This window comes from Uranotaenia lowii, chromosome 1 (genome assembly GCF_029784155.1).
Source record: "Uranotaenia lowii strain MFRU-FL chromosome 1, ASM2978415v1, whole genome shotgun sequence".
Classification (NCBI taxonomy): Eukaryota; Metazoa; Arthropoda; class Insecta; order Diptera; family Culicidae; genus Uranotaenia; species Uranotaenia lowii.
Window position 1 is genome coordinate 42,845,472 of NC_073691.1, and position 16,201 is coordinate 42,861,672.

General features: G+C 39.5%; 1 protein-coding gene across 4 annotated transcripts in view; it reads left to right on the plus strand.

Moving 5' to 3' along the window:
* The window catches only part of LOC129744719 (PH and SEC7 domain-containing protein), a 243,154-nt gene that overhangs the window by 213,681 nt on the left and 13,272 nt on the right, over positions 1-16,201 (plus strand). For 3 of the 4 annotated variants that reach the window (XM_055737435.1, XM_055737506.1, XM_055737661.1), the window contains 6 exons: positions 2,732-2,925; positions 2,988-3,180; positions 3,244-3,446; positions 3,702-4,096; positions 4,162-4,299; positions 7,261-7,610. In XM_055737435.1, the coding sequence (XP_055593410.1) occupies positions 2,732-2,925; positions 2,988-3,180; positions 3,244-3,446; positions 3,702-4,096; positions 4,162-4,299; positions 7,261-7,610 (1,473 nt within the window). The remainder of the gene's footprint in view (positions 1-2,731; positions 2,926-2,987; positions 3,181-3,243; positions 3,447-3,701; positions 4,097-4,161; positions 4,300-7,260; positions 7,611-16,201) is intronic. The other variant, XM_055737585.1, reaches the window with a different exon arrangement.

The window sequence follows — 16,201 nt, forward strand, 5'->3', positions numbered from 1 at the left end:
GTTTAAATTTTTACTTGGAAAAGAGTCAAATGCATTGACTTCAATACAAAACGGAAATCTCAGCTGGCTTTGAAAGTGGAAGTCCCAATCCAGTTTGCTAAATTTGTATTTCCAAATTCCATAATGTTCACTCTGATGTAAAAATTCTGTAGAAATATTCATCCACCAAGCCGATTTTCTCCAATTTTCTAAAATTTTCTGCAGGGAGGGATTCTTTCTTATTTTTGTCAGCTGCTTCAATACTTTAAAAAGTTTTCAAAGGAGAATACTTGCAGATTATCTATTTGAATAAGTTTAATCCACTTTGATATCTTAAAAGCGGGAGACCCAGTTAACTTGAATATTTGCAAGTGGAAGTCTCAATCCAATTAGCAATTTTCTCCTAGTGTAAATCTCCGAACGCTATATCTTCATCCATTAAGTAGATTTTCTCAAATTTTGTAAAATTTTCTAGAAGGAGAAGTCATAATCCTCCTTGATTTTTTTTTGAAGAAGTATCATTTCGCTTTAAAAAATAAACTTCGATAAGTCTCAAAGCGCTTTTTTAAAAAAGAAGACGTCTCCATTAGGTTGAAATGCTTTTAAAAGTAGAAGTCTCAATCCAGTTTGTCGTTTTCTACAAGTATCAATCTCCATTCTTTCTTTGTCTGCTGCTTCAATACTTTCTAAAGTTTCAAAAGAAGAATACTTCCAGATTATCAATTTGGAAAAGTTATAATCCACGTTGATATCTTAAAATGCGGAAGACTTAGTTCACTTGAATATTTACAGGTAGAAGTCTCAATCCAATTCGCAATTTCCTTCTAGTGTAAATCTCCAAACGCTATATCTTCATCCATCAAATAGATTTTCTCAGATTTTGTAAAATTTTCTAGAAGTAGAAGTCTCAATCCACCTTGAAGTTTTTTTTTGTAGAAGTGTCATTTCGCTTTCGAAAATAAACGTCGATTAGTCTCAAAGCGCTTTTTTAAGAAGAAGAAAACGTCTCCGTTAGTTTTGAATGTTTTAAGAAGTGGAAATCTCAATCCAGTTTGTCGTTTTCTACCACTATCAATCTCTTTTCTTTCTTATTTTTTGTTTGCTGCTTCAATTCATTCTAAAGTTTCAAAAGAAAAATACTGCCAGATTATCTATTTGGATAATTTTAAATCCACTTTGATATCTTTAAAAGCGGAAGACTCAATTCACTTGAATATTTACAGGTGGAAGTCTCAATCAAATTCGTATTTTTTTTCTAGTGTAAATCTTCATACGCTATATCTTCACCTATCAAGTAGATTTTCTCATATTTTATAAAATTTTCTACAGGCTGAAGTCTCAATCCACCTTGAGGTTTTTTTCGTAGGAGTCTCATTTCGCTTCCAGAAATTAACTTCGAAAAAAAAGAAGAAGGCTTCTCCGTTTATTTTTAGTAATAGCCAAGCAGTCTTTATAATCCGAACATAGAAATTTATTATTTGTCCAACGTTTCGGTGCTTGTTGGCACCATCTTCAGGGAAAAATAACGTATCTGTCCTTTGTTAATTTACTTAAAAATTAACTCTTCGTTAGTTTTGAATGTTTTTAAATGTGGAAGTCTCAATCCAGTTTGTCGTTTTCTACAAGTATCCATCTCCATTCTTTCTTATTTTTGTCTGCTGCTTCAATACTTTAAAATGTTTCAAAAGAAGAATACTTCCAGATTATCTATTTGGATGAGTTTTGATCCACTTTGATATCTTAAAAAGCGGAAGACTCAGTTCACTTGAATATTTACAGGCGAAAGTCTCAATCCAATTCACAATTTCCTTCTAGTGTAAATCTCCATTCTTAGGTTCTTTCAAGAGTTTTTAAAAAGCAAATGTCTACGTCAAGTCTATCGTCGGAATATACTTTTGTTACCCTGTTTTTATGTTACTTTCAACTGTCAGCAAAAATTTCAATCTGCTATTTTATTTTGTATAAATCAAATTGAAAACCTATGACTCCCGCTTAAGACATTTAACAGAAAGCCTTAAGGAAAAATTTAAATCGAACTACCGAAAGTTCTGATAGTCCGGTTAGAATTTTCCTAACAAGTTTTCTTTACAATTTCTTAAGGGGAACTCACAGATTTTGTACAAAATAACATAGAACAAGGATTGAGATTTCCGTTGATAACAGTATAATCTAGGATTAAGAGTTTGGTTTTGATTTAATGCTTCATACCTACAAGAGTCTCCATTCGTTTTTTTTTTTTCAGAGCAAAAGTTTCAATCCTCACTGATGTTTTCATTAGCGAACATCAACGAAAAGCCTCAATTCATCGGTAATTTTTAAAAACAGAATTTTAAATCTCAATTTTTTGACAACCGCCATTTTCAAATACAACTGATTGAGATTTCTGGTGGTAGAAAATAATACAATGAATTCTGCTCGTTGGAAATCTCTAAGTAAGTCAGGAATGAATCAGCATTGAGACTTTGGTTAAAAAATACCGATGAATTGAGACTTCCACTTGAATAAAATGACACAGCAGGTTAAGACTTCCGCTGATTAAAAAATAACGAAGGATTGAGAATAAATACATGTTCATATTGAGTAGTAAAAGTTTTTTAAAAACTACAAAAATCGGTGTCGTTTCATGAGGATGAAGCCTTTCTAATTTTTAATGAGCAACGAAGGTCGAATTTCGCTAATTCGCTAACAAATTCCCCAGCTTGTTTTGTGACATAACAACCATTCACTAATGAATTTTCTTTTGTTTCCTCAGCAACGAATTTAGCCGTGCCGTGGCCGACGAGTACTTGAAATTCTTCCTCTTCGAACGGTTAACGCTGGACGAGGCGCTGCGGCTATTCCTAAAACAGTTCTCCTTGTCGGGTGAAACCCAGGAACGGGAACGAGTCCTGGTGCATTTTAGCAAGCGGTACCTGGACTGCAACCCGGGATCCTTCAACTCGCAAGGTTTGTTTCGAATTACATTTTTAAAAAACACAAATTTATCTATCATATTTTTTCCTTTTCAGATGCGGTTCACACGCTTACCTGTGCAATAATGCTGCTCAACACGGACCTGCACGGGCCCAACATCGGCCGGAAGATGACCTGCTCCGAGTTCATCGAGAACCTGAGCGAACTGAACGATGGGGAAAACTTCCCCAAAGACATCCTGAAGCAGCTGTACCAAGCGATCAAGACGCAACCGCTGGAATGGGCGCTGTATGTTCTTTGAGACAAATTTTAATCTTGGTAAAAAAACTTAATTTAATTTTGTAATTTCAGGGACGACGAATCGCCGGATCAGCAGAAGATGGGCCCCGGAGGACGGCAAGATGGAAGCATGGGTGGCGGCAACGGAGGTGGAATGATGCAAGGTCCACCGGCCGGGCAGAATCCGTTCCTAGATCAACCGCAACCGGCCGCAATCGAGTACAAGAAGGGCTACGTGATGCGGAAGTGTTGCTACGAAACGAACTACAAGAAGAGTAAGTCTCCCCGGAGTCTGATCCCGCATGTTGAGGTGTTCAGTGTAGAATTTTAGATGCCTCAGTTTAACTTTCTTTTTAACTCAAATCTCTTTCCAAATTTTTTACCCTTAAAATAGTTATTGAACTTCTAACCACCTTCCTCGAGTAGTAGTTACAGTTGCATGCACTAAAATACTAATCTGCACCCCCACAAAGTACCAGTCTAGAAGCCTAGCCGGTCACGCCCATGCCGCAGTCACGCCTATGACGCAGGTTGTTGTGCTTTTCTTACAGCGCCGTTTGGCAAGCGATCGTGGAAGATGTTCTACTGCACCCTGCGTGATCTAGTCCTGTATCTGCACAAAGACGAGCACGGCTTCCGGAAGAACCAGATGTCCGACAACGTGCACAACGCCATCCGGATCCACCACGCGTTGGCCACCAAGGCTAGTGACTATACCAAAAAGCAGCACGTGTTCCGGTTGCAGACGGCCGACCAGTCCGAGTACCTGTTCCAGACGAGCGACTCGAAGGAGCTGCAATCGTGGATCGACACGATTAACTTCGTGTGTGCGTCCTTCTCGGCGCCGCCGCTCGAGGGTGGCGTCGGCAGCCAGAAGCGATTCCAGCGGCCGCTGCTGCCCTGTACCCATACGAAACTTTTACTGGTGAGTGGTTTTAGTAATACTTTATTAAACTATAAAAAGTTCAATATTTTGGTCCTTACTTTTAGCGAGATCAACTGGCATCGCACGAGGAGCAGGTTAACAAGCTGGAGAATCTGTTGGCCGAACACAAACGGTCAACCATCCCGACCAAGGGACTCGCACTGCAAAACTACAAGGAAAAGGAGGCTTATCTGTTGCATGAGGTACATCTTATTTCTATATGATTACTTACGGAGAGACCACTTTTGTTAAGATGAGGCTTGAATTCAAATCCAATTGGATCTTATTGACGATCTTGCCGCTTGATTTCATTTGGTAATGTTCTCTAAGGGCTGTTCCATAAATGTGCGAATTCTTCCCTGAAAACTAATTCTTCGGCTTAACGTATATGGTGATCAGATAAGTTTCTGCGTTCATGACCTTTTCAAAAGCAACACTCTGTGGGTACGAACTTCCAGAACCCTAGGCTAACGATATCAAAACTATTTTCATTTTATGTGAAGTTTGTCCGAAATTTATGGGACATCAACTACGGCCGACAGCAAAATTGTTCAGAAGGTCACCTTTTTTCTACGGGCCCGGATTTGTGCACTTTTGCTCAGGTCTCCCTGGGTCATAACCTTACACAACATTCCGCTTTGCGCTGAGGTGCGCTTCAACTCGAGGAATATTTCATTGGAAAGTATCCGGCGAGTTCTTCTTGCGACGTCGCCCAACTCGGCTTGAGGCGTACTCTCACACGCCATCGTTTGCCACTTAGTTGTTTTACCCAGCAAACATTTTTGTAGCCATATTCTTATGCTGTATTGTTATACGTTCCATATACATTATAGAATGATCGTATGAAAGTTGAAAAAAACAGCATTTATCTACCAAAGTAGAGGTAATATACATACTTACATAAATTTAATTTCTTTCTAAGGCGACGAAAACTCAACTCCCCTTCGGGTTAGTATTCCCCGCTTCCGATAGTATCTCCGCCATCCTGGATTGGTTTGGGTTCCCCTTCACAAGGCTCAGATTCTGAGCTAGACCTGCGCTAGCTGGGAGTATTTAAAAGTATGCCGTTGGGTTGTGAAAACGCTCCTGCAATATTTCAACACACTGTGGTTGAAATATGGAGTAGAAGATACGACTGTTGTAACCATTAACTAACAGTGAAGCATCTGAAACTGCAGGTGATGAGTTTAAAAGCTTCAAAATGGTGGTGGTTTAAGCCTTTTGTACTATAATGTAGAAAAGTTGCAAGCTTATTATTTTTTTATACCTGAGTATCGTGTTCACATTGATTGAAAATAAAGAAATAGCATTCACCCTAATTCTTTCCTGATTAGGTTCGTAACCATCGGTTGCCCATACTGCGCAGCCTAAAAGTTTTATTGGCAAACTCCTCAACTATTCATAGATGGGTTGACAGATAACCAGGAGATGGAGCCCGGCTCGTACGTTTCGAATCCTCATGGCTCTTTGCTTAACCTATTGTCTTATTTTTGTCTGTCGACCTAATCGCTCTGGCTATCTCTGCGTTTGAAATTTTCAGAATGGCCCTTCTTTTTTTCTGCTTTTATACGTATAACACGCGTTTCAAATCCTTGGTTCCCACCAGCTATCATGGTGCGCAATCTGAAAGTATATGATTTCAACATCGACTAACTACGCCATTTTTAAGCCAATTTTGACCAATAAACTCAATTTTGAAGCGCCAATTTTGCTATGAGACGATACACACCAAAAGATCGCGCTGATATTGTAGCGCTCTTCATCGAAAACGATCGTTCAATTATGTAATATGTGCGTGAGTTAATATAACAGGCTTTCGTTCAGGTATCAGACTTTTTTCTGAGGGTATATTTAAAAATTTAAGTTTACTCTAGCAAACCGAAGAATATTACCTACCTACCTAAGGGTCCAGCGCCGATTGACCGGCGCATAGGGCTGAGATAAAAGATCTCCACTGCTGGCGATCCGGAGCCAGCGTCTTCACTTGCTGCCAGCCAAGGTTCTCGTCAACTGTGCGGATTTCAGCGGCTAGACTTCGCCGCCACGAGCTTTTGGGCCTGCCTCTTCTTCGATGCCCATCTGGATTCCAGTCAAGCGAAACCGAAGAATATTGATGAACTTAAATGTAAACCTCCTGCGCCAGCTTTCAATCCAGTAACAAAATGCTTATCGTTTTTGGTTGACATTGCTGCTGTACGAATAGTTTCGTGGAACTTACATCAGACGTTCCACAAGGAAGCATTTTGGGCCCACTCGTGAAAAGAAAGGGCTTACAAAGTTATATAAATCACAGAAAATTGTAAACAAAGTCGAAGCTTGCATTGCATTTTAGTTGATATTTTCAACAACTACTTTCAAGATTCCATGCTTGTTGGCATAATTTTTGACTACGTTTGAGAATTATGAGTAAATAAGTATGCCGTTTGGCCTTAGAAAATCTCCCGACGCTTTTCAACGAAATAAACGCTTTTCCAATTCTAGAATAGTGTTGATTTTTGGTTTACTGTTCGACGGTTCAAAGTTCGAAGCGTCAAATCTGATTCAACCTTAGTAGTTCAACGTAGAAACCTTGCAAGGGCGAACCTCGAGCATATTGTTATTTTCACACATGAGTATCGTGTTCACATAAGATAGACTAAAATCTAAACAAAACTACTCACTCCATTGAATTGACACTAGGAAGGAAACTCCATTACATTATTAACTAGGGGACTGAAAATGTTGACCTCTCATTAAAGTAAGGTCCAACGAGAGTTCCTATATAAGTATCGTGTCATGGGACTCAGGAAAAATTGAGTAAATATCTAGAAACTGGACTTGTATTCCGCACGTGCTCCAATTGAGGGTACGAGGTCCTGTTCTGGAGAGCCCGCATTACGTTTGCAAGGTTTCCACGCACTTCTGTTAATGAGTTTCAAGGCGTTAACACTTGTTTCAAGTCTGTAAACGAAATTTGGGGCTGAATCCTTTTTTATATCTGAGTATCGTGTTCACATTTTCATGGACAAATAGACTTGTCAAACATTTTAGTATTCTTGATCAAAAACAGAAAGACATTTTCAAAGGTCAAAGGGGTTATTAATCAAAACTATCAAAAAGAAGAGTCAGAGATGGCTGCCTTGTACTAAACCGGTAATAAACCTGTTTTTTTTTCCTTTTTCCAGCTAAAACGCTACAAAACGTACTACTATCTGTTAAGTTCCCGAATGAACTCGGACCAATCGTTGGATTTCGAAAACCTGCTGCAAGCCATGGGCGGTGACGCGCTCGGTGGCATCCTGCTGGAATCGGACGAGATCCTGCAGCGAAACCGGCAGAATCTGAGCGGCGGTGGAGGTGGCGGCATGATCGGTAGCTTTGGCAGCGCGGGCGCCAACCAAACATCGTCGATCATCCAGCAGCAACCGCAACTGCTGGGCAATCAGCTACAGCAGCAGCTGGACAGCATGACCACCGGTGGCAGCAACAACGGACCCAGCCCGGATCGGAGTGGCGGCAGTAGCGTATCCAACAGGTACAGTTACCGGGCGGCAATCTATCGCTCCGAGGTGCAACAGGATCTCGGCTGACGGGTGATGGGAGTTTTGTCTGCGTGTGTGCTGTAGTATTGTTGCGCTGCGGGGAGAGAATCACTTTCGTTTACAACTTTTCCGGTGGCTGTGTGTCTAAAATCTCACCACTACACTCACTACTACTACTACTACCTACTACTCTGTATTCTGTTTCATCATTTTGCATCACGCAATCGGCTAGGCAACGAAAGAAGTCTCTGTACACATCTTCTAGTATCTAGTATCTAGTATCTCTGTACACATCTTCTAGTATAACTTGCTGTAGATCTGGTTATTGCTACTGTATCACCGTGTGTGTCTCTGTGTGTGTATATAGATAAGTATAGAAAATATGTAGATCTATCTCAACGAAACTACTCACTTGTTGGTGCTTTTTACAGAACTACTAATATATCTCTAGAGATCAAAACGAATATTTGCTATCTACGGTAGTTAGGAACTTTCCTATAGTTTACTTTTAGACGGTATGGTAACTCTATTTATAGAAATGAAGAAACGCCTCTATCGCTTCTGAATGTGTGTCTGTTTGTGTGCGCGTAAGTGTAGATATCGATGAGGAAAGTCGATCCCTCGCTAACTTTACATCATGCATCATTTTGAAGCTTTTCAACTCTTTCTATGGTATATTATTTATTATCAAAACAGGTTACATTGTCAGAAGGCCACAGACTTTAAGAAAACATCCTTGGTTTGAATGCCAATGCTTCTCGGTCATAATTGCTTCTTGTTGAAATTTTAGTTTTTGTTTCTTTTGTTACATTTATTGGAAACCTGATTTGACTAAACTTAACGAATCCAGTTTTCTATTAAATTGTTCAGCCGGATACTTCATGAAATACCGTGAAGGACCCAATGGCCGCGCATTTAAGCAATGATGAATGTTCTCTGTTCTGTACAAAAATCGTTTTTTGTGCGATTCCGAAAAGAAAAGCACTGACACGTAGTTAAACTTACGTTCTTTAAGGGAAAAATTTAAAAGTGAGAGATTTTTCATTGTAACGTCACAAAAAACGTGAATTTGTAAAAAGTGTTTGTGTACCAATGGCCGCGCACGCTCATGATGCTTGTTCCAATCGCCGCTCACAAGTGTACCAATGGCCGCGCACTTCTTAATTTGGTTTAAACAGTGAATAAGGTATCCAAACAGTTAAAAATGCTATTTACATGGCTCTCAGCCTCATTGCGATTATTCTCAGGTAAGGATTTTCAAGATTCACCCATCAAATACTGATTTGTCGTCATTGTTTTGTGATACTAGTCTAGTGCAAAATTAGTATGAGGCGCCATTTTACATAGCATTATTTTGCCGGAAGATATATTGGAACAATGTTTTCGGTCCCGATTTCGATGAATCATCACAAATTCGGCAAGCTGTCTGAAAATCCACGAGGAAACTAAAACTAAAACGTAAACAGATCCGAATTGCTATCTAACCTCAGATTTCCAACACTTTGTAGCAATTTTTATTAGATAATCGTTTCTTCTGACACTGTTTCAAAAAAATGTGTTTTTTCAGCTGGTTTTATGAAGGAAAAGATTGATTGGAAAACTTGCCTGTAAATCTTATATAACCTTTGTGAAATTCCAAAGAAGTTCTCTAAGTTTAACGGCTGATAAATGCTAGAATACTTTCCGTGCGCGGCAATAGAAACATTCAAAAATCAAGTGTACCAATGGCCGTTCACAACAATATTGTCATTTTTTCCGCAACAGAACCTTCAAACTGTTCACTTTTCTTCACAATTGATTCGTTATACAGCCACTAACAACTTACACACAAATCTTTCGAGGCCGGAATTTAGCAAAATTTTGCTCAAATTTGACCAGCTAGAAACTTAGCAATCAATTTAGCAATATTTTGTAACTATATTTTTAGCAAACGAGAAAAAAAGTTAGCCGCCGCAATTTTTACTAAAATTTTTAGCAAAAACCGGAGGAAAAGTTTGCCCGGATCTGAAATTTCAAAATTTATAGTTTTTTTTTCTCTGGAGAATCAGTGAGAATGATTGCTTATGAAATAGAATACACAAATTTTCCTTTACTTTCAATTTATTTCACACATTTTTTTTTATTTCATTTCACACTTTTCGTACAATGGAAGTTTTGATCCTGAGAACGCATCTTCCGGCGAGCGAAATGCCAAGCCATCTTCATCAACGAATGCGCCGGAGTGTGCCGGCTAGCAGCTCGTTCAAATTTCAGTTGTGGTTCCCTTCATTTCCGGTCTGTTGCGGGTTTCTTGTTTCAGTTGTAACCTGGTAGAAAGAAAAACAAACAAATAATTTTGAATTTAAAAATTGATAAATCTGTACAATTCATAATCGGCCCTTACCTGTACACATCCGGTGTAGATTTGGCTAGTATTTTGTTTTTAACTTAGTCACCACTCTAGAACGACTAGCATCGAACTTTCGGAAGCGCGCGCAATCGTGTCAGTTATTTATTTTTCCTCCAACCGGCGCGACGGCTGCTGACTGTGCACAAAGCGGCTATAAAACCTTCATTTCACTAAAATCAAGCAAAATGCACTATTTTATTGCTAAAATTAAGTAAATTTAGCTTTCTGCTAACTCAACAGTAAAAAAATATTTTTGCTAACGGAAAGTAACAGCGAAATTTTGCTAAGTGGAGCCCCGAAAGTTTTGTGTGTACGTTCGAAAATTTTTGCCAAGGTGCTCGAATTAAACACAAAAAACTGAATTTCTAAAAGGGACCCGTTTAGCTCACTTGCTAAGGACAACAGAAAAAATGGCATCCGACAAAAACGATGTTTGTTTTTATTTTTTCCTGACCTCAAAAAGCAGAATAAATTTATTTCTAGTATGGCAAGTGAAAGATACCTAGCGGAGGTATCCAAAAATGCGAAACATAGAAATTTTCGTTGTTGAATTTCGGAGAAAATAAAGATTAAAGTTGAAAGTGCGCGGCCATTGGTACTGCGCGGCCATTGGTGCTTTCACGGTATCGTAAAGGTACACAGTAAATGGGAATCGCCGAAACCGGAAGTTCTTTCCGAATTTTCAACATGTGGAGTACGTTAATCAGTTCGATAATTTGGTTTATGTCTTAGTGACTGTAGTTTTTTTTTTTTTAATTTATCAGTGACAGTAGTTATCGAACTTTTTCAGAACCAACCCGAAAGAGTTACCTGAATCTTTTGCCTGCTATTGAATATAATAGATCCCAAAACCCCAAAACCCGTTCCAATTGGCTCTTTATTAACACGGCTTACAGAAGCTTGGGTTTCATATTCCGTACAGCGAAAAATTTAGAGAATGTCTTTAAAAGCCGCCTTCCTTATCGATATCGACCCTGTGCGAGTCCCGACAATCGCTGCTCCTCTCAGCATGCAATTTCGAGGATTGAGCAATTGGGATGTTCAGTCTGTTATCCTCTGCGATAGACTAATGTCTCAGACTTATACAGCACTAGTTGATGTTGTTAGAATATTGAAACCGCATTTTAGAGCGCTAGGCTTTGACGTATTAAAAGCAATTGTTATACAATTTTCTTTCCCTCAACATCTTCAGTACAGTTTACCCTACACTTATCCAACTCCGATTTTATAAACGAAGTTTGGTATTGATTGAATGTGGGTTTTAACCTGTCGAAAAAAGTCTTCCAAAAAACCCTGTTAAGAACCGTTGGAAAGTTCTTGACCGTTGCCTCCGAAAGATTCCCATTTTTTTTGGAAAAAGAGCTCTAAGAAACACTTTGTAAGAGACATTGAAAAATCTGTGAACAGGTCAGTAGAAGAGTCTGGAACAGACTTTAAAAAATAGTTGGGAAATCAAGGAAAACAATCTTTCAAGCCCGTTTGAAGATCTTTCGGTAGAACCAGAAAAGCCGTTGAAAATATCTGGAAAGATCTTAGAAGGTCCTCGGAAGAGCTCATAGACGTTTCCTTTGAAGAGCGCTACAATGCCCCCTTGAAAGATACCTTGAAAGGAAATCTACGAAACCTCTAGAAATGTTTTCAAAAGAGTCCTCGGGAAGCCTAGGAAGAGCCCTGAAAATTTGCTAAGAAAAGTCCTTGGAGAAGCCTTGAAGGAGTCCGTGAGAGAGATCTTGCAACGGATTTTGGAAAACCTCTGAAAAAAAATTGAAAAGAGGCCGTTAAAGGGCTTAGAAGAACCCTTGGAAACAGCCCTTTACAAAAAGCAATGTCGTTGGAAGAAGCCTTTGAAGGTTATTTGAAGAGGCTTTTGAAGAACCCTTTGAAAACCTAGGAAGAGCTCTTAAAAGGGCCCTTTAAAGAGACCTTATAGAAGAAGCTTTGAAAGATTATCAAAAGAAGCCTTGAAAGAGCGCTTAGAAGAGATCTTGGAAGAGACTTTTGAAGAGGTCCTGGAAATGTCATTGGAAGAGACCATGAGAGGTTTGCGTAAAAGTTCTGGGAAAGGCCTTTGAAAGCTTCGGGAGAACCCTTAAAGTGGCTTAGGAAGTAGCCTTGGAATTTCTTGGTCCTTTGGAGAAATTACGAAAGCGTTATTAACAGGGACCCTTTTAAGAGTTGTTTAAAGTCTCGTTATTGAAAGAGATCTTACGGAAGAGGCCTTGAAAGGTCATTGGAGGAGGCTTTCGAAGAGACTTTGGAAGAGACCTCGGAAGGGTTCTTCGAACTGGCCTTTGAAAAGTCCTTCTTGAAAGAAGGGAGAAGAGAGGTCTTCGGAAAAGTTCTGAGATGGCCCCTTGGAAAACCTAGGAAGATACCCCAAAAGAGACGTCTTTTAAGGCCTTTTAAGAGCCCTTGGTTGAGCCAAGGGTCCTTAGAAAAGCCGTCTAAGATATCTGGAAAGATCTTGGAAGGTCCTCGAGAGAGCTCATGGACGTTTCCTTAGAAGATACCTTGGTATAGAATCTACAAAAGCTCTGGAAAGATCTTCAAAAGAATCCTCGGAAAGCGTAGTAAGAGTCCTGAAAATGGCATAAAACATCCTCGAGAAATCTTTGAAAGAGTCCGTGAGAAAGATTTTAAAACGGATTCAGGAAAACCTCCGAAACAAATTTAAGAAGAGGCCTTAAAAGGTCTTAGAAGAATCCTTGGATTGGAAAGCCGTGAAAGAGCCCTTCTCAAAAAGCTTTAAATGTCATTGGAAGAAATCTTTGAAGGTCATTTAAAAAAAAACCCTTGAAACACTTCGGAAAAACTCTTAAAAGGCCCTTTAAAGAGTCATATAGAAGAGGCTTTGAAAAAGATTATTAAAAGAAGGCTTGAAAGAGCTCTTAGTAGAGATCTTAGAAGAGACTTTTGAAAAGCCCTTGGGTGGGTTCCTGATAAGCATTTGAAACAGGTCCTGCAAAATGTCTTTGGAAGATTCTGAAGAGGGCCTTTGAAAACTTTGGGAGAGCCCTTTAAGTGTTTTAAGAAGAAGCCTTGGAATTCCTTGGATTAGTCCTTGGAAGAAATTGCGACAGAGTCATTAAGAGGGACCTTATAAGAGTTGTTTAAAGTCTCGTTATCGAAAGAGATCTTGCGAAAGAGGCCTTGAAAGTTCATTGGAGGAGGCTTTCGAAAAGACCTTGGAAGGGTTCTTCCCAATGGCCTTTGTAAAGTGCTTGGAAGAGACCTTGAAAGAGCATTTAAGAGGTCTTCGGGAGAGTTTTTAAATGGGCCCTTGGAAAGCCTAGAAAGATACTTCAAAAGAGACGTCGATATGCCCTTGGAAAAGGCCATTGAAGGTCTTCGGAAGAAACTTGCAAAGAACTCTCTAAAAAGCTATTGAAAGAGGCCTTTAAAGAGTCAGATCCTTCATTTACTCCATTTTCCGGGCACGGGAGCGTGGTAGCATCTTCGTATGCGTAGAACTACTACTTGAGATAACGTTGTGCTTGTTTCACTTTTGCGACATGGTCACGTGAAACCCAAAAAACGAACTTGAGTAGAGGCCTTGAATGGTCTTAGAAGAACCCTTGGATTGGAAAGCCTTGAAAGAGTTCTTCACAAAAAGCTTTGAATGTCATTGGTAAAAGTCTTTAAAGCTCATTGGGAAGAATGACAGCTTGCTGTTAAATTCCTTGAAAAAAAAACTTTGAAGGTCATTTTTGAAGAACCCTTGAAACACCTTTGAGAAGCTCCTTAAAGAGCCCTTTAAAGAGACCGTATAGAAGAGGCTTTAGAAGATTATCAAAAGCAGCCTTGAAAGAGAGAGCTTAAAAGAGATCTTGGAAGAGACTTTTAATGAGTCCTTGGAAGGGTTCTTGACAAGCTTTTGGAAGAGTTTTTAAAAATGTCATTGGAAGAGACCTTGACAGGTTTCCGGAAAAGTCCTGGAAAGGGCCTTTGAAAACCTTAAAGTGTCTAAAGAAGTAGCCTTGGAATTCCTTGAAAGAGTCCTTTGAAGAAATTACGAGAAGAGATCTTACGGAAGAGGCCTTGAAAGGTCATTGGAGGAGGCTTTCGAAGAGCCCTTGGAAGAAATTTTAGAAGAGACCTTGGAAGGGTTTTTTTTCCAAATGGCATTTATAAAGTCCTGGAACAGGCCTTGAAAGAGCATTTGATAGGTCTTCGGAAGAGTTCTTATATGGACCCTTAGAAAGCTAGGAAGATACGCCAAAAGCCCTATAAAGAGCTCTTGAGAGAGGCCTTAAAGTGAAACTTTCGTCGGTCACGTGAAACCTATAAAAAAAAAATGAGTAGAGGCCTTGAAAGGTCTTACAAGTTCCTTCGGATTGGAAAGCCTTGAAAGATCCCTTCACAAAAAGCTTTAAATGTCATTGGGAGAAATCTTTGAAGGTCATTTTTAAAGAACCCTAGAAACACTTCGGAGAAGCTTAGAAGGGCCCTTTGAAGAGACATATGGAAGAGGCTTTGAAAAAGGTTATTAAAAGAAGGCTTGAAAGAGCTCTTAGTAGAGATCTTGGAAGAGACTTTTGAAAAGCTCTTGGGTGGGTTCCTAATAAGCTTTTGGAACATATCCTGAAAATGTCCTTGGAAGAGTCTGAAGAGGGCCTTTGGAAGCTTTGGGAGAGCCCTTTAAGTGTCTTAAGAAGTAGCCTTGGAATTCCTTGGATGAGTCCTTGTAAGAAATTGCGACAGTGTCATTAAGATGGACATTATAAGAGTTGTTTAAAGTCTCGTTATTGAAAGAGATCTTGCGAAAGAGGCTTTCGAAGGGACCTCGGAAGGGTTTTTTCCAATGGCCTTTGTAAAGTGCTTGGAAGAGACCTTGGAAGAGCATTTAAGAGGTCTTCGGGAGAGTTTTTAAATGGACCCTTGGAAAGCCTAGAAAGATACTTCAAAAAAGACGTCGATATGTCCTTGGAAAAGGTCATTGAAGGTCTACGGAAGAAACTAGCAAAGAACTCTCTAAAGAGTTATTGAAAGAGGCCTTGAAAGCACACTTGAAACCCCTCGGAAAAGCTCTTAAAAGGGTCCTTTAGAGAGACCATTTAGAAGACTGTCAAAAGAAGCCTTGTAATAGCGCTTAGGAGAAATCTTGGATTTATTAAGAGCTCTTGGAAGGGTTCTTGGCAAGCTTTTAGAAGAGTTCCAGAAAATGTCATTGGAAGAGACCTTGACAGATCTCCGGAAAAGTCCTTAGAAGGGCCTTTGAAAGCTTTGGGAAATCCCTTTAAGTGTCTTAAGTGCCTTGGAATTGAAAAAGTCCTTGGAATAAATGACGAAAGTGTCATTGAGAGAGACCTAATAAGAGTTGAGAAAAAGAGATCTTGCGGAAGAGGCCTTGAAAGGTCATTGGAGGATGCCGAATTTCGAAGAGTCCCTGGAAGGGTTCTTCCAAGTGGCCTTCATAAAGTCCGTGGAAGAGATCTTGAATGAACATTTGAGAGAACTTCGGAAGATTTCGGAGATGGACCCTTGGAAAACCCAGGGACATACTTCAAAAGAGACGTTGAAATGTGATTGGAGAAGGCATTTGAAGGTCTTCGAAAGAAATTTGCAGAGAGCCCTTTAAAGAGCTCTTGAAAGAGGCCTTTAAAGAGTCAGATCCTTCATTTATTTCATTTTCCGGGCAGGGGAGCGTGATCGCACCTTCGTAGGCGTAGAAATACTGCTCGAGATCACGTTGCGCTTGTTTTCCTTTCGCGACGGTGAATCACGTTACAAATAAACCAAATGAATCCGGTTCGAAGGACCAAATTTTAGCTCGTAAACCACAAGGAATCACACACGTTTCGAGGATGGAATTTTCAGTAACTAGCTTCAGTTTACGATATTGCGACTCAAAAACTCGATTGGTTCAACAGTAAAATGATCAACTTTCCCGCATGTAGATGGCGCTAATGTTGACTGGAATTTAAATGAAAAAGGTAGGGGTGTGTATCTTTGTATCTATTTTCTGTGTCCACTACTGAAAAGTTAAAAAATGTTCTGAGCTTTGATTTGATCAAATTGTGATTGATTTTGAACTGAAATTTCTTTTGAAATTTGTATACCAACATTTGTTTTTCCTATCTACTGTTATAAATTTGGTTTTTTGTCCCTATCGATTGCGATCCAAATTTAGACCAACTCTCCCGCAACACATGCATCAGCAGCAGCTGATCAGGGGAATGATGTATTTCAAAGATG